The sequence below is a fragment of the Denticeps clupeoides genome, chromosome 10 (assembly GCF_900700375.1).
Source record: "Denticeps clupeoides chromosome 10, fDenClu1.1, whole genome shotgun sequence".
In the NCBI taxonomy this organism is placed as follows: domain Eukaryota; kingdom Metazoa; phylum Chordata; class Actinopteri; order Clupeiformes; family Denticipitidae; genus Denticeps; species Denticeps clupeoides.
This window is the reverse complement of record NC_041716.1, coordinates 12,084,157-12,111,006: the sequence shown is the minus strand read 5'-3', so window position 1 is coordinate 12,111,006 and position 26,850 is coordinate 12,084,157. Positions and strand designations below refer to the sequence as shown.

At 44.3% G+C, this 26,850-nt stretch overlaps 1 protein-coding gene across 5 annotated transcripts; it reads left to right on the top strand.

The window, feature by feature from the left end:
- The first annotated feature begins 2,605 nt into the window (after positions 1–2,605).
- On the top strand, positions 2,606–18,115 carry spsb1 (splA/ryanodine receptor domain and SOCS box containing 1). Of its 5 annotated transcripts, none has more exons than XM_028994887.1 (3): positions 2,606–2,794; positions 13,814–14,722; positions 16,652–18,115. In XM_028994887.1, exons 2-3 carry the CDS (start codon positions 14,035–14,037, stop codon positions 16,777–16,779), a joined length of 816 nt encoding a protein of 271 aa, XP_028850720.1. In that variant the 5' UTR covers positions 2,606–2,794; positions 13,814–14,034; the 3' UTR covers positions 16,780–18,115. The 5 variants fall into 5 exon arrangements, with proteins under 5 accessions (XP_028850720.1, XP_028850725.1, XP_028850723.1 ...); XM_028994892.1 differs by lacking the exon at positions 2,606–2,794 and adding an exon at positions 2,866–2,889; XM_028994890.1 differs by lacking the exon at positions 2,606–2,794 and adding an exon at positions 6,160–6,195.
- Positions 18,116–26,850: the final 8,735 nt, after the last annotated feature.

Sequence of the window (26,850 nt, the reverse complement as noted above, 5' to 3'; positions counted from 1 at the left end):
TCATTTCAGCTATATACATGTTAGACAGTACACAGTACATGGTGCTGCATGTAACATTTGAACGATTAGACAAAGTTACAAACGGACATAAAGTGCACTGGGCAACAAACAGGCGACACAAGAGTAACATTTAACAACAAAACATGTAGACAATAATGAGACAGACAGTGCTAAACTAGTGAAATTAATAATAAAGAAAAACAGTGCAAATAGTGCTGTGCAAATGAATGGTGCATTAATAGATAATATTTCATATAGATAATATTACAGTATAACAGAGGTAGTGCGTGTGTGTGTGTGTGTGCGTGAGGGTGTCACTCCAGAGTGGAAAGTCCCTGAGTGTTCAGGTGGGATGGGATGAAGCTGTTGAAGTGTCTGGCAGCTTCGGTACCTTTTTCCGCATGATAGGAGGGTGAAGAGTGCATGTGAGGGGTGTGTAGAGTCCTTCACAATGCTGGTGGCTTTCCGGATGCAGCGTGTGTTGTAAATGTCCGTTATGGAGGGAAGAGAGACTCTGATGATCTTTTACACAGCAACACAGCACACGGTGCACACAGTGAAATTTGTCCTCTGCATTTAACCCATCACCCTGGAGCAGTTGGCAGCCATGACAGGCGCCCGGGGGCAGTGTGTGGGGACGGTGCTTTGCTCAGTGGCACCTCAGTGGTACCTTGGCAGATCAGGATTCGAACGGGCAACCTTCTGATTACGGGGCCGCTTCCTTAACTGCTAGGCCACCACCGCCCCAAAACAGGTTTATCTGTCAGAAGTGGGAGAGGTTCTCCTCTAAATGAACACAGAGGAACTTTGTGTTCTTGATGATGTCCACACAGAAATTGTCAATGTTCAGTGGAGAGTGGTCCCTCCATTGTCTTCTGAAGTCAACAATCATCTCCTTCATTTGGTCCATGTTCAGAAACAGATTGTTGACCTTAAACCAGTCTGTTAGTCGTTGCACCTCCTCTCTGTACGCTGACTCATCGTTCTTGCAGATGAGACCGACCACTGTCGTGTCATCTGAGAACTTGATGATGTGGTTGGAGCTGTGCATCGCTGCACAGTTGTGGGTCAGCAGGGTGAACAGCATTGGACTGAGCACAGTGTAGTGGTGCTGGAGATGCTGTTCCCGATCCGGACAGACTGAGGTCTCTCAGTAAGGAAGTCCAAGATCCAGTTGCAGAGGGAGGTGTTCAGGCCCAGCAGGTTCAGCTTCTCAATCAGGTGCTCAGGAATGATGGTGTTGGATGCTGAACTGAAGTCTATGAACAGCATTCGTACGTATGTGTCCTTACCCCAGGTGGGTGAGGGTCAGATGCAGGGTGGTGGCGATGGCATCATCCATGGGGCGGTTCAGACGATAAGCGAATTGCAGAGGGTCCAGGGTGGAGGGCAGCAGGGTCTTCATATGTTTCATGATGAGCCTTCATCATGATGGGTGTAAGTGCCTTGGGACGGTAGTCATTGAGACACGACACTGAAGACTTCTTCGGCACGGGCATGATGGTGGTGGACTTGAGACACGTAGGAACAGTGCTCAGTGAGATGTTGAAGATGTACATCTGACAGCTGATATGCACATTCTATGAGCACCTTCCAGGGATGTTGTCTGGTCTAGCAGCCTTTCGTGAGATAACTCTGCGAAGAGCTTTCCTAACGTCTGCCATGGTTAGACACAGCACCTGATCAACAGCCCAGCTCAACTGTGAAAGTTGAGTTCTAGACTCAGACAGAATGAAAAAACACATTATTTTGTCTGTTGTAGGAGGATATTATGCATCCTTATGTAAATCTTAAACATCTACAATAAAATAACCAGACCTGCCTATATCAGCATGATAAATACTTGAGTTCTTTCATCTCATGTTCACGCTTTAAGGCCGCAGTGAATGGTAGGGTGGTGGCTACTAGTAGCCTAGTGGGTAATACACTCGCCTATGAACCACAAGACCCAGGTTCAAATCCCACTTACTACCATTGTGTCCCTGAGCAAGACACATAACCCTAAATTGCTCCAGGGGGACTGTCCCTGTAACTACTGATTGTAAATCGCTCTGGATAAGGGCATCTGATAAATGCTGCAAATGTAAATGTAAATCTCCTGATGCTCCCAGCGTGTTACATTTCTTGTTGGTGGCGTTGTGGTTATTCACATCGGTTTTCTTTATATGTGTCTTTGTGTTTGAGGGCTGTGCTCAGCATGTCTATGTTGGGCATGGTCTTTATGAAATGATACCTAATACAGGACTCAGTGAGTCTTGTAAGAGTAATGTCTGTGTGTCAATGTATAATTTTAAGGATGTACTTGGTACTGCATTAAACAAAAAACACCCATCATTCCATTTTACAGGCGTATAGGGTGGTAGTAGCCTTGTGGGTAACACACTCGCCTATGAACCAGCAGACCCAGGTTCAAATCCCACTTACTACCATTGTGTCCCTGAGCAAGACACTTAACCCTAAATTGCTCCGGGCAATGCGTCAAATAAAACTACGTTGGATTCCATGTTTATTATTATTATTATTATAATAATGATCTTGGCGGAGATGCGTCGGGCGGAGGGGAGGATCGCGGCAGCTGGGAACTATTTACCACGTGACCGCCGCAGCCATCATTTCAGTCAATGCAAGTCCATCCTTAAAAAAGGGCGAGAGGAGCGAGGACGGAACGACAGCCATGGATTAGCCCGGGACTACGAGTTTAAAGAAAAAGAAAAAAAAAAGACGAAATAAAAGGTCATTCGCGTCGTGTCGCGGGCTCTCCTGGTTTTTTTTTTTTTATTTCTCCTGAGCGCAGGTAAGTTTGTAATGTCTGCGCCTTTTGTTGTGTCGCCCGGGCTTTCTCGGTCCGATTCTGCGTGTTGTGTCTCGCCTTTTCTCCCCGGAGGACGCGTATGTTGTGGTTTTTATTATTATTTTTTTTATTTTTATCTTGTTCTTCTTCTAGTCGGACCGGTTTAACGCCGACCGGGTCGTCGATCCGTCGCGTTCTCGGCCGCCGCGCCCGAATGTAAATAATAAAAGAGCCGCCACTTCCTGTGTTAAAAAGGGACCCGTTTTCCCCGGTCGCCCTCCCGCTCGGCGCCGAATGCGGTCCGCCGGGGGCTCGTCGTGCCGGACGCCCGTTCCAAGTCGCGAAAACGAAGTAAAACGCTGGGAAACGCGGCAGGCCGGTCGTGTAACCTGAACGCAGCCTCTCCGGTTTCGGCCGGGAGTCGCCGCCGTCGGGGTTTAAAACGCTCCGCGTCCTTTCCTCTCCGTGCCGCGGTTTTCGGGCCTCGTCCGAGAGTAAATAACCCCGGTTATCCGTGCGAAATGTCGGCGCGTTCCCGCTTTTCGGGGTGAACTGAAGCGTCCTCCGTCCCCCCCGAGTTTCGTGTCTCGGGTCGGAGGGCTTTAATCCCGGGACGACCTCTTGTGAACAGAGACCCGCGCCTTGGACCGCCTTTTTTTTAAAATATAAATCTTACCTATTTTACTCGCTCAGGGTAATTCGTACAAGGCTCGTGTGCACCGAGACCCCCGAGGAAAGGGGGATTTGCCGGGACCGCTTGATCCAGGCTGGTTCAGCAGAAGAAGCTGAAAGGTTTCACAGAGGTTCGCTTTGTTGCGCTGATCGTGAAATAATAAAAATAGTAAAAATCTAGTCTAGGAGCAGGGAACCTAGACCCACCTAGCCCCCCCCCCCAAGTCTATGATCATATCGCTTGCATCTGTTTTAATATTATGCAAAATAGATCTCTCTGCTGTATTATCTGACTTCCAATGCAACCATACGATGGAGAAGAATCACTGAAGATGTTCAGACCAGATAACCCGTCTTTGTTTAATTACATTTTGTAACATTTTATATAGCGAAGTGATTGTCATGGTGAAACACTGCAGCACAGCACACGGTGACACAACGAAACGTGTCCTCCGTATTTAACCATCACCCTTGGTGAGCAGTGGGCAGCCGTGACCGGTGCCCGGGGAATAGTGTGTGGGGACGGTGCTTTGCTCAGTGGCTCCTTGGTGGATCGGGATTACGGGGCCGCTTCCATAACCGCTAGGCCACCACTGCCCCCAAACGCAATTTTAACCTGATGTAAGTCCATTGAACGAGTGACGCTGGACATGATGCCCGACCACTTTCTAAATTCTTCGGAATGGTCTTTCTCGTCATATGATTTTTCACATTAAGTTTATCTTAATTTTTTGTCATACTATGCAAAATTAGTGGGGCTGTCCCCAGCTGCGAAGTGCAATCGCTCACGTGTCATGTGGAAGGTGGCATTTGTGGCGCTAGTTTCCTTCAGGCTTCTGGGAAATGACAGAGTACCAGGGGAAACGAGGAAGTGGGAGTCCCGCTGCTGTCTAGACGGCCGAGGAACATCTCCTACAGACAGGAGGAGCGCAATGATTCACGCCGGCTTATTGGAATTAAGCTGTTGCACGTCAGAGAGGGAACAAAGTGTTGTGTTTGGACATGTTTTCCTTTCTCTTTTATTGCACATTGTTACGTAAGGATTGTCACCACCCCACGTGGGCTTTTTTTGAGGACCTTAAATTCATGGTGTTGAATGGTGTCACGTCTGCCCGGTGGTGGCCTAGCGGTTAAGGAAGCGGCCCCGTAATCAGAAGGTTGCTGGTTCGAATCCCGATCCGCCAAGGTGCCACTGAGGTGCCACTGAGCAAAAGCACCGTCCCCACACACTGCTCCCCGGGCGCCTGTCATGGCTGCCAACTGCTCCAGGGTGATGGGTTAAATGCAGGGGACAAATTTCACTGTGTGCATCGTGTGCTGTGCTGCTGTGTATCACATGTGACAATCACTTCACAATGTGAGATGCACGTGAGATGAGCCCACTTATTAATGACCACCACTTATTAAGTCCTCTGATGGCTGGTAGCTGCTGAGTCAGGCACCAGGCGGTGCGCCTTCCCACTTACGCCCGCCTGTTGCGGTCACGTTGCTTCGTTTAGCACTTTGAACTCGGCGGCCCGGTGACCTGCGCTGCAGAGCAGGACGACCTCAGGCCTTTGGAACCTCCTGTGGTCTGAAAACGGCGCATGACTGAATTTCAAACCAAGCCTAATTAGCCGTTGATTGCCTTTTGGATGGAAATAGCCGACGTGGGTTGAGCTTTTTGAACGCTCATGCTTTTCAGTGCCCCCCCCAATTGCTTGCTTGCCAAGTTATGCAACATCTAATTTGGGAACCCATCAGGCACATAATTTAGCATTTCTGGTATAATTAAACTTCACTTGAACCCCTGTGCTGGTATTCGTATGGTTGCAAAAAATCTAAGTGCCATATGCAGTAGTTTGAACCTGCGCTTGTCTTCCTTTTTGAGTTTATCCAGGTTGAGAAACAGAGTTTGGTGCATTTATCAATGTGCTCAAATGTATCGTGTTTTGCTCAGGCCTGCCATCTTCTAGGTGGACAATGGAGGTCTAATTTCTTCTTCATGATCTGTTATTGTTTGCACCAGTACACCAATGGCCACTTTTTCGTGGTTCCAAATGAAAGTTACCACATGGGTATGTTAAGTAATGTCACAGGATCTCTGGATTTGCAGAACTGAGCGCATAAAAAGAAAAATGGGCTGGTTCCCCTTAGTTTGCCCGTTCATTTCCCAGCTCTTTTCAGGTGTGTCGCACTGCTGCACATGGGTATTATGAATTTTGGTGCACAATTCCATACACGTAGAAAGCAGTCAAAAACCAGTCTGTGCCGGACCTGAAATGTACAGTAAGAATGGAGGACACAGCATTGATGGGTGCAGTAGGGTTCAGCAGGGTTCCACCCTGAGGGGAGAAGCTGTTCCTCAGCTGGTTAGTGTGTGGGCGGAGCTTTCTGTAAATCTGGAATAACACACGCAGAAATACCAATCACCTCCTGCAGCATTCTCTTCAAATACGGCGCAATCCCATATTATAATATATTATATTGTACTAGCCAGGCAAGGTTTTAGCCTTAGGCCCTGCGGTTAAAGTAGCACCCTGACTTCATGACTCCTTTAAATGTGTCCGTGTCCCTGCTCAGGAAAAAAGCCACATTTGAAATTATTAAAGGAACTCTCTCTCTCTCTCTCTCTGTGGTTTTCCATCTGAAGGCTGAAGGAGGGCTGCTTGGTTTCTGTTAACCAGTTATGCTGCTCTGAAAAGACCATCAGAGGCCATGCTCTTTTACAGACAAGGTTGGGACCCAAGCATGTAGGTGTGTTCATTCCTGTAGGATTATTAAAATGTATTTTTCATTGAGTTTTGTAATGAGTCAGCAGTATCCGGCAACTCCGCCGCTCCCGTCCTACAGACACGGTTTAAAATGGGGCCTGTTTGCATTTTAATGCATTTGTTATGATGCAGGCGAAACGAATCAGACAATTCAAGACCTTGTTCTATATCTCTCGTGATAAGCCTGCATGCTCCTGAGGCAAAATCCATGTGTATCTAGAGTGTGTGGTCAGAACAGTCTTAAAAAAAAAATGTGCTGAGTGTCTCCTGTCCCTCTAACTACTGATTGTAAGGCGCTGTGGACAAGGACGCCGGGTGAATGCCGTAAATGTAGTAACAGGACTGTGTGGCTTGTGGTGTGTGTTTTTTGTTTAAATTTCTAAAAGATCTTTTTAACGACAAAGCAAGGTCCATGCTTCTACTACTGTCAAGTTTAGGCAGTGTAATTTGGCTTTTTACTTCAGGCCAACTGGTTAAACCAGTGCTCATTTTTACATTGACAGCATTTATCAGACTGCCTTATCCAGAGCGACTTACAATCGGTAGTTACAGGGACAGTCCCCCTGGAGACACTCAGGGTTAACTGTCATGTTCAGGGACACGATGGTAGTAAGTGGGATTTGAACCTGGGCCTTCTGGTTCATAGGCGGGTGTGTTACCCTCTAGGCTACTACCACCCATGCTGTTGGTGTGGGTGTGCAGGGGTTTTATACGATTTGCTGTGATGTCCTATAGGGGTGCAAGGCTACTTGAAGTTACCAAATCGTTTGGTCTGCTCTGCATGATTCAATACAACCTTATGCACTGCGGGTTTCCTGTTTTGCCATTCATTTTGAAATAGGTCCAGAAATGTCCAGGGATTGGCCCTCCGCATGAGTTAATCCATCGCCTGTTGGTGCTTTTTCTGTGGTCCCAGAACAGTGGACGTCAACGTAACATTAGCCCCTCCCCTCGAGTTAACATCCAATCACTGTTGTGTCTCCACTCACTCGCCCCTCTCGAACTGTTGCAACTGGAGCTGAGCTGGAAGTGATGTGGAGACAAGTCTTCAAGACGCTCACGCAGATGCTGAGATTTCAGTCTTATTCGCCCTTTATCGACTTCAAGTATGTCAACGTTACTATGCCCAGTTGAACGATTTTATATGATTCGTTCTCGTTTAAAAGTAGTGCCGGTAGTGACTGGCGGCCTGATCCGCTCTGGGTAGGAGTTCCACGCTGAGCCTTGACCGCGGTGCGAGAACAAGGCTGCCAAAGTTGGAATTTGTTGAACTTTGATGGCTGCGTACCGTGACTTATCTTCTCGCGGCACTTTGAAACACTCACAAAGCGGGGATGGAGGAAAAGCTGATCTTATTAACCTGAATGTCCAGATATCTACAACACAACCTTATCTACCATTTGGTCTCAAGGTGGCTTTACATTTTTCTCGATTGAGCAGAAAAACGGTCTGTGTTCAGTCCGTGCTCCCCTGGCACCATGGACGTCTGAACATGCCGTTTTTCTGGAGTTTTGTGACTTCAGGTTGTAACAGGTTTGGATCTGTGTGTAGTGGAGGAAACTGGTGAAGCAGAGAAAGGAGGCCCGGGGTTTCAATCACGCTCTCAGCATCAGAACTGGGGGAGACTACTAACTCCGCCCACAGCATGGCGCGTGTACTACCAGTAAATGCAAGGTGACCATGTACAAAATGTATGGGATGCATTGATAATCGTAATCCAATCGAATCGTGCACCTATACGTTGTTGTCTTTACGTACCAAAATCATGGCCAAAAAAAGCTAGGTATGGATACAACAACATGAATTTCTTATACAGCCCAAAGTCACATACAGTATGTCTCAATGGGCTTTGACCGGCCCTACAGGCCCTACCTGTACCATCGCACCCCTAACGTACTACAGTACAGGTTTTGTGTAGGACATGCACGCAGTTCATTAGTTGCCTTTTTTTTGTTGTGACTAGTTGCACTTTGAGCAGATGTGGAAGTCTTCCTGTTTCCAAACGTCTGACAGGAAGTTTAATTTTCGAACCACACAAGAGTTGCGTGCTGCAGGTCTCTGCCAGCTGCGTGCGTAGCTCCTGGGGCTCGGGGTGGTTTGCCAGCTGCGTCACCCCCAGTTTCATCTGTCTTCATGTCTTCGTGATGAGTCAGTCCTGCGAGGTCATTTTGAAAGGAGGCTTCAAAGAGCGACTGGGTGATTCAGTGGCCTGCGCGTGTGTGCGTTGTCAGGAAGTCTGTCTCGCCGCCGAGCCCCTCGTCTTGTTGTGGTTTTTAAAAAGGAGCAAATGCAACTTCCTCCGAGGGTTCTTTTGATTCACCGTTGTATTTGAGCACCGTATTTGGCATCTCTGAGTTCCCAGTAAACCGAGTGTTTTGCATGGAGCATGGGGGGGATTTTGAATATATCGTTTTTTTTGTTTTTTTTTTTAATGCAGTATGCAGGTTGCAGCGCCTCCTCAATCAGAAGATGCGTCGCTGTGTGACACAAAGTGAGCGATTTAAAGCGGTTTCTCTATTCAAATAGTCAGAAAATATAAATAACACTTATGCTTGTTCATATTTTATCAAGCAGTCCCGTCAAGATTATTTTTTTGTGTGTGTTTATTTATTAAAAAAAACATGCGTGCTGTCAGTACCGAATCGATTCCGCGCCTGCAGTGGTACGGATTGGGCACCGATGCACAATGTACTAGGTAAAGCCGGAAGTGTGACTGATTACTGACTGATTGAAGGTTTGTGTTATTTTATTTATTGGGTCTACAGTATTTTAAAAACCTTTTAAACACTAGATTTAGTACTAGTAAGTTTTTAATGACTGTGGTAGTAGCCTAGTGGGTAACTCACTCGCCTATGAACCAGAAGACCCCACTTACTACCATTGTGTCCCTGAGCAAGAGACGTAACCCTGAGTGTCTCTGGGTGACTGTCCCTGGAACTACCTGTAAGTCACTCGGAATAAGGGCGTCTGATAAATGCTGTAAATGTAATGATATTTAAGACCTTTTTTTTTTTTTTTTGGAAACTCTAATTTAGGACTTTTTAAAGATCAATGGAAACCCTGCCGTGCGCTCACCCAAAACAATGCCTCGTGCTGCAAGTAGGTGTGGTTTTGCGCAGGTGACATGACTGTCATTTTTGCGAGGAGTGAATATTTCTGCAGTAGGCCGGTATAATCAGAACCAAATGTATATCGCATACCGTTTATACCGCGCAGCTCTAGTTTAAATTTTAGAAAAGCAAAAAGTATGTTTTGGCTTTCTGCTATAAATGTTCTTATTAAGCCAGCAATCAGTTTTGTGTTTTTGAAAGTATTGCAAAATAATATATTGCCATATATTCCTTTTTTAACCCTAGTGCTGAACTTTCACTTTCTTTTTGGTTTTCCAGATTTTTTCTGTTCTCATTGCAACCCCACAGTGCACATTGTTCACCCTCCATTTCCCACATACAGTACAGGCCAAACGTTTGGACACACCTTCTCATTCAATGTGTTTTCTTTATTTTCATGACCATTTACATTTGTAGATTCTGTCTGAAGGCATCAAAACTATAAATGAACACATGTGGAGTTATGTACTTAACAAAAAGTGGAGACCTGGCCTCCACAGTCACCGGACCTGAACCCAGTCGAGATGGTTTGGGGTGAGCTGGACCGCAGAGTGAAGGTAAAGGGGCCAACAAGTGCTAAACACCTCTGGGAACTCCTTCAAGACTGTTGGAAAAGCATTTCAGGTGACGACCTCTTGAAGCTCATCGAGAGAATGCCAAGAGTGTGCAAAGCAGAAATCAGAGAAAAGGGCGGCTATTTTGAAGAAACTAGAATATAAAACATGTTTTCAGTTATTTCACCTTTTTTTGTTAAGTACATAACTCCACATGTGTTCATTCATAGTTTTGATGCCTTCAGTGAGAACCTGGAACGGTAAATGGTCATGAAAATAAAGAAAACACATGAGAAGGTGTGTCCAAACTTTTTGGCCTGTACTGTATGTCATATAATGTGTCTGGTCAGCTGGAATAAAGTGTAAGTACGTAATTATCATAAATCGTTTTTATTTTTCATATTCAGCTTTATTTGATTGCACCGTATCGCTCTTGACTGGGATAGGGCATCGCCCTCCTGGGCCTGGAGCCCCACCTGACGAGCTGGCTGGATAGGTGAGCGAGCAGCCTGCTCTGCTCAGCTCTCTTTCCATCATGGTGATTGTGTGTTGACTGTGGGACCCAATCAGCTCGTCCCGAGGTTAGCTGGAGTTCATTCTGACGCCGCACCCTATAAAAACTATAACGCAAACACATCACAGTTCGCTCCCAGCCCAGGGATTTGTATTGTGGTATGTTTGGGTTAAGCCAGGTTATTGGCGTTCTATTGATGTGACCATTTTGGCAGCGTAATCCTGAAACATGAGTGATTTTGGAATGTTTTTGAAGTGAACTTCCCAAAAGAAAAGAACTTGCAATTGTTTTAATTTTAAAGGTATACTTTTCTACACGTTTGAGCAGCTTGTAGCATCGCACCAAATGTGTTTTTGGAAACCTTTGATTGTCTGATGGGAGTGCAGTTTTGTTTGGCGTTTGCCATCATTTTGCATTCTTTGTTCTGGCCAGCTCGGTCCCAACATGTGCCTGGCAGATGTTTCAGCTCTCGGTTAACCCGCATGATATACATTTTTAAGCTGTCGTTTTATTTGGACAATCTCTAATTTATGCTTTGTTAAAAGTTTTTAGCCTTCTTTACCTGTGGATGGCTGTCTCCTCGTAAACCAGCCTCGCATGGTCACGACTGAACCACGAGGCGAATTTATTGCCAAGCTGGGACCCGTAAAGCGGGGAGATGCCAGGTTGTATTTTACAGATCCGACCAGAGGGGGCCAAAGTCCAGACCTGAGCGAATTAGCGCGAGTATTAAACTCGGACCTGACCGTTCCAGACAAAAGGCAGCAGTGTTCCCTGAGCGGTCCAAATCCACACGGCACACTGCGAATTTCAATCAGCCCCGGTGCCGGGCCCACCAGCTGCATTATACCGGCGTACATAAACATAGTCGCGCCCAATAAAACTACCCTGCAACTGGCCCGACCGAATGGGGATAACTTGGGCGAGATCTTGTAACGCAACCCTTTTCTTTTGTCTCTGCTGCTCAACAGTTTGGAAATTCCGACGAACGCCTTTCTTGTTTGCTGCTTGCGCCCGCCGGGCAAGATGCTTTGGGGTTAAGCCTTCTGCGCAGGGTGTGCAAATGAACATGTTTGCTGCTGCTCAAAAGCTGGACAGCCATTGAGACAGCCTTTTGTTTATGTCCACAGATCTGACACCCACTGCCCGGCCCATCGCTGGAGAGGCATGACCCATTTTAAATGGTTGTTTTCTTGTATCAGAGAAAGGGCCAAGATGCTCCTCAATGAACTCTTGTCTACAATTCAATTACAGTCTGCCTGGTCCAGCAACTCATTATGCTTAACCTGTTTGTGTGGCACGGCGTGTCCCAGCTGCGCGGCCAGCAGAGCGGGCACACTTTGTCATTGGGCGGTGAAATGTTGAGTGTCGCCGATTGAGTTGATGAAACTGATCCTGGTTTTGCTGTATCATTTGAAGCAAGTGGGTGTAACATTTTATATACGGTTGGACAAAAAAAGAATTTAAAGAATTTATTTGTGTAATGGTGCAGAAAATAATTTTGACTTATTACTATCAGTTTAAAATGTTATATATTTTTTAGTAGTATTAGTAGTAGTATAAAGTTTTGTGGCAGAAATATGCTACACTTACGCTATTTCTTAACTCATGGAGTGTTATCATGTGCCTTCAGACATGTTTTGCCGGGCAAGCAAAATGAAGCGAGCGAAAAGAAGTACCGTGTGGGACCATTTAGACAGAAAGGCAGACGAAGTAAATATGCTAGGCGCTATTAAAATACACCAGTAGTACAAGTGCGATGCAATATCGCTTGTGAAGCAAACATCCACAAGCATTGTGCAATGAAGGACAACAAACATTGCCCTCGGTGTTATCAGGGAGAAGATGCGGTGCACGTCGATCTGAAGAGGTTACTCGGAGAATCTGCTCAGCGTAGGTTCAGGACATTATGCCCGTCAGCGTCGTCTATGGTGAATGTTCTCGAGAGCTGCTGAGCTATATTGAGCCTAATCACGATATCCCACCAAGACTGCATGAAAAAAATTGAAGCCTGTTTTCAGGAGAGTGAAAAAAATTAAACACAAAACTCAATTGCACAAAGTTTGCGGCCCTTACGACTGACTGCTGGACTGCACTTACAACGCAAAGCTATATAACAATAACTTGCCACTACATAGATGAACTGGCATGTTAATTCGGCTACTAACACATGTTCGTATGACTAGAAGACACAGCTGAGAACCTCGCTTTTCATTTAGTAATTGTAATTTATTTAAGTAAAAAATATTTAGTGCAGGCCTGTTTTTATTCTTTTTATTTAAATTTGTTTTTTTGTCTGTCAAACACTGCAGGCGTGTGAAAATTTGATGTGTGAATCCAGATTCTGTTCTTGATATGTTTTGTGTGCTGATGTTCGCAAATGTTTAAATATGTGAACATTTGTTTGTTTTATCTCCTCAGTTCTATTTTCATTCAATTCTAATTTAACATTTGTCAACGTGCGAGTTTGGGGACTCACTTGGAGACGCTGTCTCTCCGGCTTATCTGGTGGGCTGGATCAGTTAACTGTTAATGTCCGATCAACAAACAGCGGTTGTCGGGAAAATGAATCGAAATGATCGTCCCTAGCAAACGTTCACCTCAATACTTTGCAAACCAAGGTTACATTACAATGACAGAAGTCAACGGTTACCTGTAGGAGGCGAACCCGTAATCGGAAGGTTGTCTGTTCAAAACCTGAACTACCAGGGTGCTAATAAGCAAAGTACAGTCCCAACACCCTGGTCCCTGGGCGCCATTCATGACTGTGGTCACCATGCTCACCAAGGTGATTGGTTAAATGCAGAGGACAAATTTCATTGTGAAACACTGCAGAACAGAGGACAATGACAGTCACTTCACTTTCACCATTAGAATGTCATGTACCTGATTAGGGACCTGTAATTTAGCTTGAAACACCTCGATACCCCCAGTGCTATTTTCCAAAAGGAAAGCATTTTTTAAAGGTATAAAAAGTCTTTCTTGACAAGTCTGGTATTGGCCAGATTTCAGAGCTTATCACTATGCCTGACTCTTGTTTCCAATGTATTTAAGCTAGTTGACCTCTCTGTACCATGCTTTAGTCAATAGCTAATTTGGTCTTATTGTGGTTGATTGTGTACAATTTATTATTCTGCTGTCTTAATGGAAAAAAAAAAAAATAATTGTGTACATTTTAACATATTAATATGTGCCACATTTTGGTCCTAGAGTCAGTCCGTGCTCGTTACATCATTAAAATGACACATTACCAGGAGTAATATATTTAAGTCAGTCACACTCAGAGTTGCATCAGCCTGCTGTCAGTCATGTGGTTTGGCTGCTCTGTCTGCACTGTACTCTTATTTGTACACGTTGACCGTTGTCGCTATGATTTCAACAGCTACTCATATCCTTTAATTCTCTTCTCATCTCCCCAGGTGGGCGGATCTCGCACCTCCTTCGATTTGCTTCCTTGGCTGCTGCATGCACGGGATCAGTCCGTCCAGGCTCTTGTGTGGAAGGGCGGTGTTTGTAGACTCTCTCACCCTCCCACCCCCACCCCTTTTTAGGAAAAAAATCCACGACAAATTCTCCTCACACTTATTTCCGGCTCTATCGAGAGGACTGCGTGCCGGGTGCAGACTGACCCACCCAGAGCATGGGGCAGAAAGTTCCGGGTGGTATAAAGGCTGTGGACATGAGGGATCCAGCGCTGCGGCCTTTGAAGCTCCAGGCCCTGGACTACACCAAGCCTGCACGGCTGGACCTGCTGCTGGACATGCCTCCAGCCACCGCCGAGGTCCAGGTCCAACATTCCTGGAACAACGACGACCGGTCACTCAACATCTTCGTCAAGGAGGACAACAAGCTGATCTTCCACAGGCACCCTGTCGCCCAGAGCACGGATGCAATCCGGGGGAGAGTGGGCTACACCCGCGGCCTTCACGTCTGGGAGATCAGCTGGGCCATGCGACAACGTGGGACTCATGCCGTGGTTGGCGTAGCAACCGGAGATGCACCGTTGCATTCTGTAGGATACACAGCACTTGTAGGAAACAACCATGAGTCCTGGGGCTGGGACCTGGGCAGGAACAAACTTTACCATGATGGAAAGAACCAGCCCAGTAAGACCTATCCTGCCTTTTTGGAGCCAGATGAAACTTTTCTAGTCCCTGACTCCTTTCTTGTGGTTTTGGACATGGACGAGGGGACGCTGAGTTTTATTGTGGATGGACAGTATCTAGGAGTTGCTTTTCGGGGACTGAAGGGCAGAAAACTGTATCCTGTAGTGAGTGCTGTTTGGGGACACTGTGAAATAAGAATGCGCTACATCAATGGACTTGATCGTAAGTACCTCAGTTCTACAGCACTTCTACCTACTGAAGCTGACTTTACCACCCTTGCTAGCCTAAATCCACCCCTTTTATGCCCCATCGACACACACCTCCATTTAAGCGTCTATGCTTAGTCATATGCTAGCGGTGAACTGGAACCATTTGGCATCTCTGTAGGGTTTATTTATAATTGAAGATTTGACATTACATTTATGAATTGATCAGTTGTGGTGTTAGTTGCCAATTTTATTTATTTATTTTCTAAAAAAAAATTTCCCCCTTTGAAAGGTAGCTTTAAACGTTGCATATCTTGGGCCCTCAGTCAGGCATCATTGACCGGAATGCAGGTATAATATTATAATGTACAGTACAGGCAAAGTTTGGACACACCACCTCATTCGATGTGCTTTCTTTATTTTCATGACCATTTATGTTATTATGTTATTCTCACTGAAGGCATCAAAACTATTAACACGTGGAGTTATGTACTTAACAAAAAAAAGTTGAAATCAATGAAAACATGTTTTATATTCTAGTTTCTTCAAAATATCCACCCTTTGCTCTGATTACTGCTTTGCACACTCTTGGCATTCTCTCGATGAGCTTCAAGAGGTCGTCACCTGAAATGCTTTTCCAACAGTCTTGAAGGAGTTCCCAGAGGTGTTTAGCACTTGTTGGCCCCTTTGCCTTCACTCTGCGGTCCAGCTCACCCCAAACCATCTCGATTGGGTTCAGGTCCGGTGACTGTGGAGACCAGGTCTCCATTTTTGTTAAGTACATAACTATGAATGGACACGTGGAGTTTTGATGCCTTCAGTGAGAATCTACCAATGTAAATGGTCATGAAAATAAAGAAAACGTATTGACTGAGAAGGTGTCTCCAAACTTTTGGCCTGTACTGTATATGGTTATTTCTATTATTATTTAGAAGATAGATGGAAGTGTTAATGAATTTCCTTCTCAGGAGCATACAAAGCCAAGAGTTCTACAGCAGGTCCTAGTATGGAAACCTCTTCCCCCTAACAGAGCCTGGCGTGAAAAGGGTGTTTTGGGGCTGTGCGTCAGTCCCGGTTTCTGTTTTCATCTACGTTAATTATGTAAGCCAGGTCTGTGCTCCTGATACGGATAACCATGACGTCACCATTTATCTCCGTCTCCAGGAAGCTAATCCGTAAATCCGTGCGCTCAACCACTTTATGATTTGTGGGACTTCCATCATGCGTTTATGGAAATTCTCCCTTTCAGCCAGTCTTTCTTCCATTCCTGATATTCGCATGCCATGACCTATTCAAAACCCTGTTTAAAAGGATTTTCCATGTGCTTATCTATGCCATGTTTTCTCCATGTGTTTGCATGCGTGGTCGTATCTGATCTTCCTGGATCACCTTTTGTGTATGGGGCTCTTGAGCCAAGCATCACTCTTGGCAACTAAGCACCACCCAGTCCCTTCTTATCAGATACCTGGCCAGGCTCTCGTTCAGAGGGACTGGTCATGTCTTGGGTTTCCTGGACACCTAGCTGTTCACGTGTCAGGATTCAGAATATTGTTGCTTAGGCCGGAGCGAGTTTAACAGATATCAAGTTTAATCGCGTTGTACAGAAGTTGGATCTTCTGAAAACGTTCCCTGGCCAGGCTCTCGTTCAGGTGGACCCCCGTCTAGAAATATTTTGTTGAGTGTGTGTCCATGTTTAATTATGCATTCAGCTTAATGCATTCACCCCTTCCGCAAAACACTGTTTGCAATTTGTGTTCCATGAATAAATCATTTGGAAGGTGTTAAAGGGAGGTCATGATCATTTTCTGTTTCCACTGCCTTTAATTAATTTACCCAATGAGGACATAATGATGCAAGGACAAAGTGCTTTATCATATTGTGTGTTATCTCGAACCAGATTTATGTATTTATTAATTGACTTTCTTTTTTTTTTTGCTTTTGCCAGCTGAGCCTCTCCCACTCATGGACCTGTGCAGACGTTCAGTCCGAATGACCCTAGGCCGGGAGCGACTGGGTGCGATTCATGGACTGCCTTTACCAGCCTCTCTTAAGAGCTATCTACTCTACCAATGATGGACCTACCTGCTCCCACCTGCATAGGCGTCCCCTCACTCTGGGCTCTTCATCATTACAGATTAATGGATTGTGATTTAATTTTAGGAGAGGGTTCTCTGATCTTTTTTTGTGGTGCAACGTCCTGCTTCTTTTTATTTTATATTTTTCCTTTTCAAGAGGCTCAGAACGTTCCGAAGTGTTTACATGGACATTTTGGTTCCCCTGCCTTAGTTCCATTGACACACACGTGCTTCCCAGAAGTTCATAATAAACCCTCGCAAGGTGCCCGCCCAGATACCTGCAGTGTGTGGACGGGCACGTTTGCTGTTTGCCATGCATACATACACACTTTCCAGTCTCTTTCACATTCGCACATTCGGCACTCTATTTTAAGTTTCTTTCAGCTAGGTGTGAAAAGCAAGGCCCTTACCCATCATGCTCTTGGTTTGGTGTTTTAAAAATAGCATGAAATAGATGGGTTTTGTTGTTGTCCTACAGGCTGGCCTGTCGAAGCTCCGCCCTTTTAAAATAATTTTTATTTGAACGGGTTACGCACACTTTTATCACTTGGGCTGGAAGAAGTCTGCAACCTCACACTTCCTTCACTCTCTTTAAGCTCCTCACTGCAATATCTGAAGTGCCTGGTTGTCTGAGACCGTTCATATGTGTGTCAGGTACCATAGTCCTGCAGATGTTTTCAGAGAGCCATGGATTTTACGAGTGCTTTTAAAAATATATATATACTTTGTACTAATTGAAGGATTACATCACTGTGAAGAACCTTGTAGCATTTCCTAAATCGAGCAAGGCCTGTTATGTCAAAATCACAGTCCGGTTTGTTTCGAAAACCATGATTTCGGGGTCTTTTAAAGACTGAGACTGATGTGGGTTATGGGTTTGGTAACAGGGCTTTGCTGGGCTCATGAATTAACCATCACAACGTGATACTTCTGCTATTTTTTTTTTTTTTTTTTTTTTCTTTACCCCCTCATGCTGTAACCAGGCAAGACTTGATCAATGGGAACTGAAGTATAACTATTTCACAATATGGCAGACCAAGACTATTAGAAATTAATCTTGATTCAGATAACGGGCAATGTGCTTCTCTTCTGTGCTGGTTCTTTTTTCGCTCCTCAATCTCTTTATTTTTTTTTAATTTATTTTTTTTTTGGAGTGGGATGGAAGGGGTGTTTAATGTTTAGTTTTTCTTTGGCGTTCATGTTGCCGAGCATGGGCATACTGAACTGCTGCATTTTTAAAGTCCTTTCTCCTGCAGGTGACCTTTTCTCTTCCAGTATCCAGTGAGGTAGATCATGTTGATAACTATCTAATAAAGTTTATTATAAATTGCTTCCCTTGGGTGCATGTCTTGTGTCAATAAGGACTGTGAAAATTGCATTATAAGCAAATTCTTATTTCTGGGTATATAGGCTTATTACCGACATCGCCACCTTTATACACACTCACCAGTAGAACATTGTCTTCATACTATTGTTTTTGCACTTGAGCATACCTTTTTCTCATCTCAAGATGAGAATTATTCTTTATAACAAATCAAATGATGAGCCTTTTGTGTTACGCAGTATGAGAACTTTTCATTAAATGACCGTTCTGTTTTTGATTCAGCTGCCTCATTATTCATCCTGAAAGTGAGTCAGTCGGCACAGAGGTCTGAGCCACTCGTTTCCGTACCTTTCTGCACGTCATCTCCGCCGCCTGGTTGCTATGGCGCTGTGTTTGAATACACAGTGATGTGGAGCCGGCCGATGAGGTCATTCATTTCAGCTATGCACGTTGGCTGGAACAGATCCCTGTTTGGGTGTCTGGAAAGATGCATTCCACCGGCTCGGTTTTTGTCTGTGTTGCAGGGTCCTCCCCGGGCCTTTTCCTGGGAACAGCCGGTTTCATTTTCTATTAGTTTTTCATGCCATATTTATTCCCAGATATGACCTGAAGGGGCTCCTGAAACTTACTGGAACATTTTCAGTAGCAGGTTTTAAATACACTTTCATTACAGTAATTCAAAAATGCATATAGCTGAGGAGATATTTACTCACAATAAGTTAGGCATATTGTGCGAGACTCTGTTTCAGACATTTTTGGGGTAGGGAGGCAGTTGTATTGGGGTGATACCTCATTTTGTGTGTTCCATGTAATGGTCTCATTGTGTACAGGTGTGCCTTATATTGGACCCAAAACCAAAAGACAACGTTTTCTCAATGTGGCATCAATTTCAACATTCTGAGGGTGTAAAAGCAGCCCAGAACACACAACGTCTCTTAACGGACAAGCAGCGTCACCTGGCCATGGTGCGCCTTCGGGTCTGTGGCAGGCAGTCCGATGTTTGTGTGTGTTGTGTGTGTCTCAAAGTGTCATCAGCAGACTTGCATCAAGACACGGAACTGCTGGCAGAGTTCATGACAGACCCAGGAGTGGAGCCCCACGAGTGACAGACCGCAATGATGATCAGTACCATAGGACCTATGCACTCAGACATTGTTATGCAGGTGCCACGCTGCTGCAGGCCCATTACAGAGATGCAGGGGGGTACCAGGGTTTCCAGACCCATTCGCAACCGACTCCACTGCTTTGGTTTGAATGCCAAATGGCGGTTGCAGGTGACTCTGTGAACGTTTGCAGTGGGAACAAGACCATGTGACCTGGACAATGCAGCAGTGGTCTACCGTCAGGTGTTTGGTCACCTTGCACAGAAATGATTGTCGTGAGCGATTCGCTGAGGTCAGCATGGTCCCCAGGGTTTGCTTTGGTGGAGGAGGTGCAACAGTCTGGGCAGGCATCACCAGTCAGCGCTATCAAACTGTCATTGCGTCAAATGCTGGAAACGCCCGCTACTAACATTGTCAGTTTTTGTTTGTCAGTTTTTGGGGTAGTAAATATTAAAATGGTGTTTCTTCTCTATTATTAGTTATATTAAAGGGAACTTTAATTAAAATTCAGAGACAATTGGAAAAGCACTCATGTAAATAACAATGTCCCTAACTTATTGTGAGTAGTGTGTATATAAGATATAGATATAACTCCCACCCAAGGAGAGTGAGAACAGCCTGACCAGTGGTGCCTTTGCTGCTTTTGTGTGTGTAGTGGGGAGAGAGCGGTGTAGAGAATGTTCTCTGAAAACACAATGACATCATGAGCATATTTGAACTGTTTTAAACACTTGTCCTGTGTGAAATTTCAGTTTTCAATGAGGAGAGGGGCGGGAAAAAAAAAAAAACCACAGGTCATAGATGAGTCATCTCCAGCCTGTTGAATTCAACATACCCTCTCGAAATTTAGACTGCTTTATTCTGTCCCCTGGAGTTGTCGATCACTGTCATCTCAGTGAAATCATGTAAAACTCGATATTCTATTCTAGAATTTCTCAAGATTAGAGTTTAAATATATGACTAGACACACGTTTCGCCCTTCCTCATTTTAGTTGAACATTTTTAATTTACTAGCGGTCAATATTTCATAGTCTGTAGTGACCCTGTTTAGCCAGAAACGCTCCAGCTCCGTGTCTTCAGTACATTGAAGATAATGCGCATGTGGGGGGGGGGGGACTGCCGAGAGGGTTTAAACACAAGTTAGTTACAAAAAAGGCAATGTGAACTTTTAGATGACACGGGTACACCAGAGCAGCGAGGATCATCAGAGACTCATCTCTACACCAGCAACTGTTCGAAGGAGCTTCTAGACTCACACCTTAAGACCTCTTAACCACCTCTGTTCATAATACAGTCTACTCCGATTCTCACTTACACTAGTGCTATAACTAGCATAACTGTGTATGTGGCAAAGAATGTTGAATCTTATTACTGGGTCCGCCTGCCTTATGCCTACAAAGGTTTACAGGGTCTGGAGTCCATCTGTTGCTGGTGTATCCACTACCCCATTCATAACTTAAAGGCTCATTTCTATTCAGTAATTTGATACAAAAATCAGACTTAAAGTGGAATTTGCTATGATATGGTTTTGGTGTGGAGGACAATGGCTCATGGTGGTTTCTCTGTTATGACCCTGAGGCATGGGCAGTCTGTTTCTCTCAGTAGCCTCAGATGTCTTGCACACAGCTGTACAGTGAAAACTGTTCCCGGCTGTGCTGCTACTTTCAGTAAGACATCCACCATCGTTCTGATGGGATGGTAATACAGCCGATTAGATGATGTGGAGGGGTGTATATGTATAAAATAAAAAGTGAATAGAAAAAAATTACTAGAGCCAAATGGCAATATGTTTTAACCTGGTGAGAGACTTTAGCAGGATGCACCATGTGAAGAAGGGACGTCTGCAGAGACGGTGGGTGTGTCTCAATTCAGGGAGGCAAATGCTTTGAAGCAGGCATTTTAAGACCAGATGATTTATACTGTCTTGACGGGGCATGTTGTTGAGACCAACAAATTAAGGCATACGCTTAGTGGTGCCCTGAACAACTTTTTGTTGACCATGTAGGTCCCTTCATGGCAGTGAACTCTATTGGCATTATATCTCTCACTACTGAGTGGAAAGACGTGCATACAGGAAGTTGCCACTTATCTGATTGCGGCGGTGTGTGAGATCAGGTTATACACTTCATGAACAGCCTGACCTCGAACGCAGAGCTGTGCGAGATGGATGTGTGACGAGTTGCTCTAAAAGTACTAAGTCCCCTCCCAACTCAGTAGGAGGTGTGAAGGACAACATGAATGACCTCGACTGTATGAGGCATCTAATTTCAGAGTCTGTTGTCTATACGATAATTGGTTCACCGGGTCAGGTTTTTGATGGACAATCTCAATGGGCACTATTTTTGAATTGCCGCTATGTGCAGCACTATGTGTTGAGCATGGGGTTTGTTTGCTAGTGTCAAAATGTGCTGACATAATTTACATGGGGGAAAAAAAATTCAGTTTATTCTCCAACAAAATGAGTAGTTAGTTTCTTTTCGATATGCTGATGTGGTGGAACATTCCCTCCAGGACCATGGTTGGAGATGTTGGATTACCTTTCTGAACTCCGGTCGAAACAACTCTATAAAACTAAAACCAAAAACTGTGCAAATTAGCAACATACTTCAGTTTTAATGTCCCAACTATTACACAATGACACTGTTCATTACAGCACACACCATACCCACACATAGCCACCAGTTGCTATTTTCAGGTCTCCAAGCTGCTGACATTGTTTTTCCAAGATGGGAAGAGGCAATTTTTGTCCCTTTGTCTGGCACACTCTGTTGGCATGTTTCACTCAGGCAGTGGATAATATCAGGATGACTAAAACATTTTTATGGTTATTAAATGTTTGACGTAACGGTGGCAGACATGTATTCAGGACATTGTGTCTGGTGTGCATCCTGGGTGGAACCAATTCAGCCAGTTTTAGTTCATTTAAAATAAATAGCAAATGCTCCTGTGAAAAGTGCACATTTAAGAGCTTAAATTGTTCAAAATGACCCCTGGCAGGCTTTGCAATACTTGACGTAGTTCATCAAAGATTTTCCACAGAAACAGGAAGTTTTTAAAACTCATGAGGTCACTGAGAGCCCTAAAGCCAGTTACAATCATCCTGGTTAAATTTAGGTCCTTTGACACTTCTCTGTGAGAGGTGAGAGTTGAGTACGCTGCTCTGTCTGAGAGAGAGCGAGAGCACGGTCAGAGGTACATTGTGGTCAAGTGCTATCTCTGACACCTATCTGATGGGCCCTTGTGGTCACCACTGCAAATATAGTTTTTTTTTTTTTTTTTCTCTAGGTTTGCAAAATAAATTTAAAACTATGACGTTACCTGAGAACACAAACATTTAGCAGAAATCTGCTCCTGCTTTTTTGTGTTCCTCTTTTTTTTGTTGGGGGCCTGTCATTGGCTGCCCACTGCTCACCAAGGGTGATGGTTAAAAGCAGAGGACTCATTTCGTTGTGTCACCGTGTGCTGTGCTGCAGTGTTTCACCATGACAATCAATACCATGTATAGGGCTGGGCAAAATGTTGTGATGGCTGGAATAATTTGCTATAAATATATTCAGCAATGTATTTTGTTGAAGTACGTTACATCTATTTTTCCTGTTTGTTGATTTCTCTTTTTGCAAAATAACCACTATGATAAGTAATAATTTCCAAACTGGGATGTAGGACAAAAGTGCAGAAAGATAGTACAAAAGGAGAGACATGTCAAAAAAACAGTGACATCTGCAACCACCAGTTCGAGTTGCTGAAAGTGAAAGTCAAGTGTTTGTCAGCACTGCAGCGCAGCACAGAACAAGGTGCACACAACAAAATGTTTCCTCTGAATTTAACCATCAACTTGGTGAGCAGTAGGCAGCCATGACTGGCAGTATGTAGCTTAGTGGCACCTCAGTGGTACCTTGGCGGTTCGGGATTTGAACCTTATGATTATTTTTAAAGTGAAGTGATTTGTCACATGTGATACACAGCAGCACAGCACACGATGCACACAGTGCAATTTGTCCTCTGCATTAACCCATCACCCTGAGTGAGCAGTGGGCAGCCATGACAGGCGTCCGGGGAGCAGTGTGTGGGGACGGTGCTTTGCTCAGTGGCACCTCAGTGGCACCTTGGCGGATCGGGAATTGAACCGGCAACCTTCTGATTACAGGGCCGCTTCGTTAACCGCTAGGCCACCACTGCCCCTTTTGTGGATTATGGGTCCACTTCCACACATGGTTCCAGTTAGGAAGATGAGGCATGTCAATGTCTCTCTCTGTTGGCCAGACATGCCATCTGAGTCGCACATACCCGCCAAGTGCAGTGCGACGGATGCCAGTGCTTCATGGCAGAGCAAGTAGCCATGGCGACTTGAATAGAATGGGTATCTTGGCACACTTGAATTGAAATCCATGCCAGAGGGGCTCTCAGAGGGGCTTTGCCCTTAAAAGGGGGGATGCCCCCGACTTGGTCTCCAAAACAACTCCATCAATGATTATTTCGACAATGAAGATTAATTCATTCTATCATTCTTGATTCATTTGTGCTTTCATTCTTGACCATTTGCTGATACAATCCCAATGTTTTGGGATGTTTTATTAAACTTATATGAACACCACTGCCATTTTGTTATATTTTTGCATAGATCATAGTAAAGAATTACACCTTTGATCAGGCCTCTAATCCCTCTAATGCCCTCTGTGTATCTATGAGAATAATGTTTACTTTGTTACATATACATAGTGAAAGTACCGGCAGCGCAGCCTTTTCACCCAAAGCATTTATCACCAGCATGGAGGAGCCAGATGAAAAGAACTGAGCTCTAATTTGTCCTCGGCCTCTATTTGGCTAAATTATCACCAGACCTTGCTATGTCTAGACAAGATATTTTGATAGGTCAGACCATTTTCGTTCTACAGTTGATAACACAGCAAAACATATTTGAGTCTAGTCTGATGTTTTAGTCATCTTGGAGTTACACAGCCAAGGTCAGTGAAAGAAAGAAGGGAGAAGATTTTTTATATTCTGCAGAGTGATAATATCAACATTTTAGAATCGCCCTTTTTTACTGAGAGTGGTGCTTTAATTATTTCTTTATTTAAAAATTTCACAATTAGGCTATGTGCATTCATACCCATTATTGATTGGCCATGCAATATTGCTTGAAATGGTTAGAGGTTATGTAATAAGCAACAACAAAGAAAATTGCAAACAAATCAAATAGTTGAACACTTCAGTCTCTCCAAAGCAGGTAGCTTTTGCTGTGTTGCCATAATTTCATACTCTTGGCTTCTCTCCACCACCTTCAGTTAAACAGCGCGGATGATTTTCCAACAGTCCTTACGGTTGATGGCGAACACTTTCTTATCATTCACTCATGTTAGTGAGCATCTCATAAAGAAGCTCTTTATGATGACAATAATGAACAAAGCAGCCACAAAGGTAAACAAGAGGCTATTCTGAAAGAATAGGTTTATCAAACTGGCAAAAAAAAAAAATTACAAAATATGTTCTTGCATTGGATAACCTCTACAGAGTAGGTGCATCCAAACTTATGAATGGTTGTGTATAGCGACTTACATATGATTTCATTTTCATATGGGGCCTTATTGTGCCCATTTAATGGTGACCATAAAACTAAAATGGAGAAAAAAAAAAAGGAACGAAAGCTGCTCTGACCATAACTTCCTCTTTACCTAATATCCATGTGTCCTGTTTCGAGATCAGTAATTGTGGGGTTAAAAGAGGTCTTTAGGGAGGACCCTGTTGTGACATTAACAGCATAAGCGGAAGGGAAGTAGTGTAGCAGTAACCTTTACAGAAGCAGTAGCGGTTATGCCGGAGGCTCTGGTGCTTCACTGGTTGAAGCAATCAGTTGCTGGTGCCAAGAGGGAAGCGTGACAGAGGCTCAACACCATCTGTGCACTCACCCGCTCTCTCTCCCTCACTTTCACTCGCTCTCTATTCCCCTGCTTCAGCCTGAACGTCATATTTCCCGCTAATCAGTGGAACATTTGATGCAATGACCCGCACTGACCCAACTGTCCTGTTTATTTAGGCGAAGGGGACCAGTTGAAAATCAGAAATCACAACAGTATTCTGGAATACGTTGTTCATGGTTCAGTAAGACGAGCACAATACGCACAAACCGGCTGGAGTAGCGTTGACCTTTATCACTGTTATCCCCTTCAGGTGTTGGAATGACAAAGAATCCACAATAAGATACAATAACAATGGAAAGACACATTGTGCATAACTGAATATAAACTGAATGTAATTTCAAAATGTAAAAAGCTGAATTTGATCCAGTTTCTTACTGGGCATCAGTACTGGATATTTATTGCTCAGTTAATTGGCTCATTAGTTACCAGATTAATATAATTATACATAAGAAATGTGAAAACTGTTGTAGTCAGTGCATGTTGTAAAATACGTGCATAGAAGCAGTGCTTTAGCAGAAAATGCTTAAGCAGCCACACTGCACAATCCATATGTAGTCTGCACAATTACTTCCATGCAGGTCAGTAAACCTATTTATTTTACTTGTTTAAATGGACTCAGCCGGCTGATAATCTGCCCCATGGACAATTTAGCGCCTGAACGCCATGTAAAAAATGTGGGGGCTAATTTTGCCCATATGTACGCGGCCAGCTGCAGGGCGTCATCAGCGTACCACCCAGGAGACGTGAGCTGATGGGGAGGAAAAAAAACCCACTAGTGTTCACTTCAGAGCCTTAAGTGGCCTAGTGCTAGTAATGGAAAGAGTTTAATTTGCCACAAATGGCTGCCAGAAACCACTTGAAAGTGGGGAATAGCAAAACATGACTGATTAATGGAGAACCAGTTTGTTTTACAGTCTTGTTTAATTAGGCAGCCAATTTATCTTCATTAGGAGTGGCAGTTGCCCTGGTTCTTCATCACTTGGGATGAAGGAAGGTCAGGAAGGCCAAATGGGATATGGGGGTAAGGAGGTGCCCAGGCAACACTTGGGATGGTGCTTTGTTGGATAAGGTGGCATGGAGTCTGTGGTCCAGACGGTTGCTGGTTTGCCTTCCCACAATCTGCTCTGACTCATCAATGATCTGCGAGACAGTGAATCACAGACTTTCAAAATGGATGCGCTCCTTCCAAGTATCATTAACATTCCTTCACACTGTGTTTCTGTGCTGATACTTTGTGTGTTTTGTGTGTGTGTGTCTGTTTGTTGTTACTTCAGCTTCCCAAATGCTCACGCTGTAAAAACTGGTGCCATAACAAAATCCAATTTTTGGTTCTTCTGAAGACATCGGCCAGCTAAATGGCAGCTGAATTGACGATTTGTTGTTTAATGTTGAATGCCAGCACTGATTGAATACCCATGTTGTTAAGCAAAGTCCCATCTGTGGGTCATGTATCAGGCATAAGAAGAATTGTGTGGAGTATGTTTTTGAACTTGGATAGGGTAAAAACTGCCGAATTTGCACAAATGAAAATGTAAATGCCATTTAGTCTTAGTTTGTTAGCTTTATGCATGCTATGTAAGGTAATTGTGTAAATTAAAGGTCATTTAAAGGCTTGAAAAAAAAAAACCCCACCTAATTCTCAGTAATACCTGCTTCAGTGAAAATGATGTGCCTGTCACTGCAAACGCAGTGGCCGTGACGTCCACTGGCCATCTTCAACCAGC

What these genes read in the sequence shown, in the direction of transcription:
- spsb1 (XM_028994887.1), top strand. Translation starts at nt 14,035, where the DNA reads ATGGGGCAGAAAGTTCCGGGTGGTATAAAGGCTGTGGACATGAGGGAT. An exon ending in CTACATCAATGGACTTGATC is followed by an intron (nt 14,723 to 16,651) that starts GTAAGTACCTCA and finishes TGCTTTTGCCAG; the next exon opens with CTGAGCCTCTCCCACTCATG.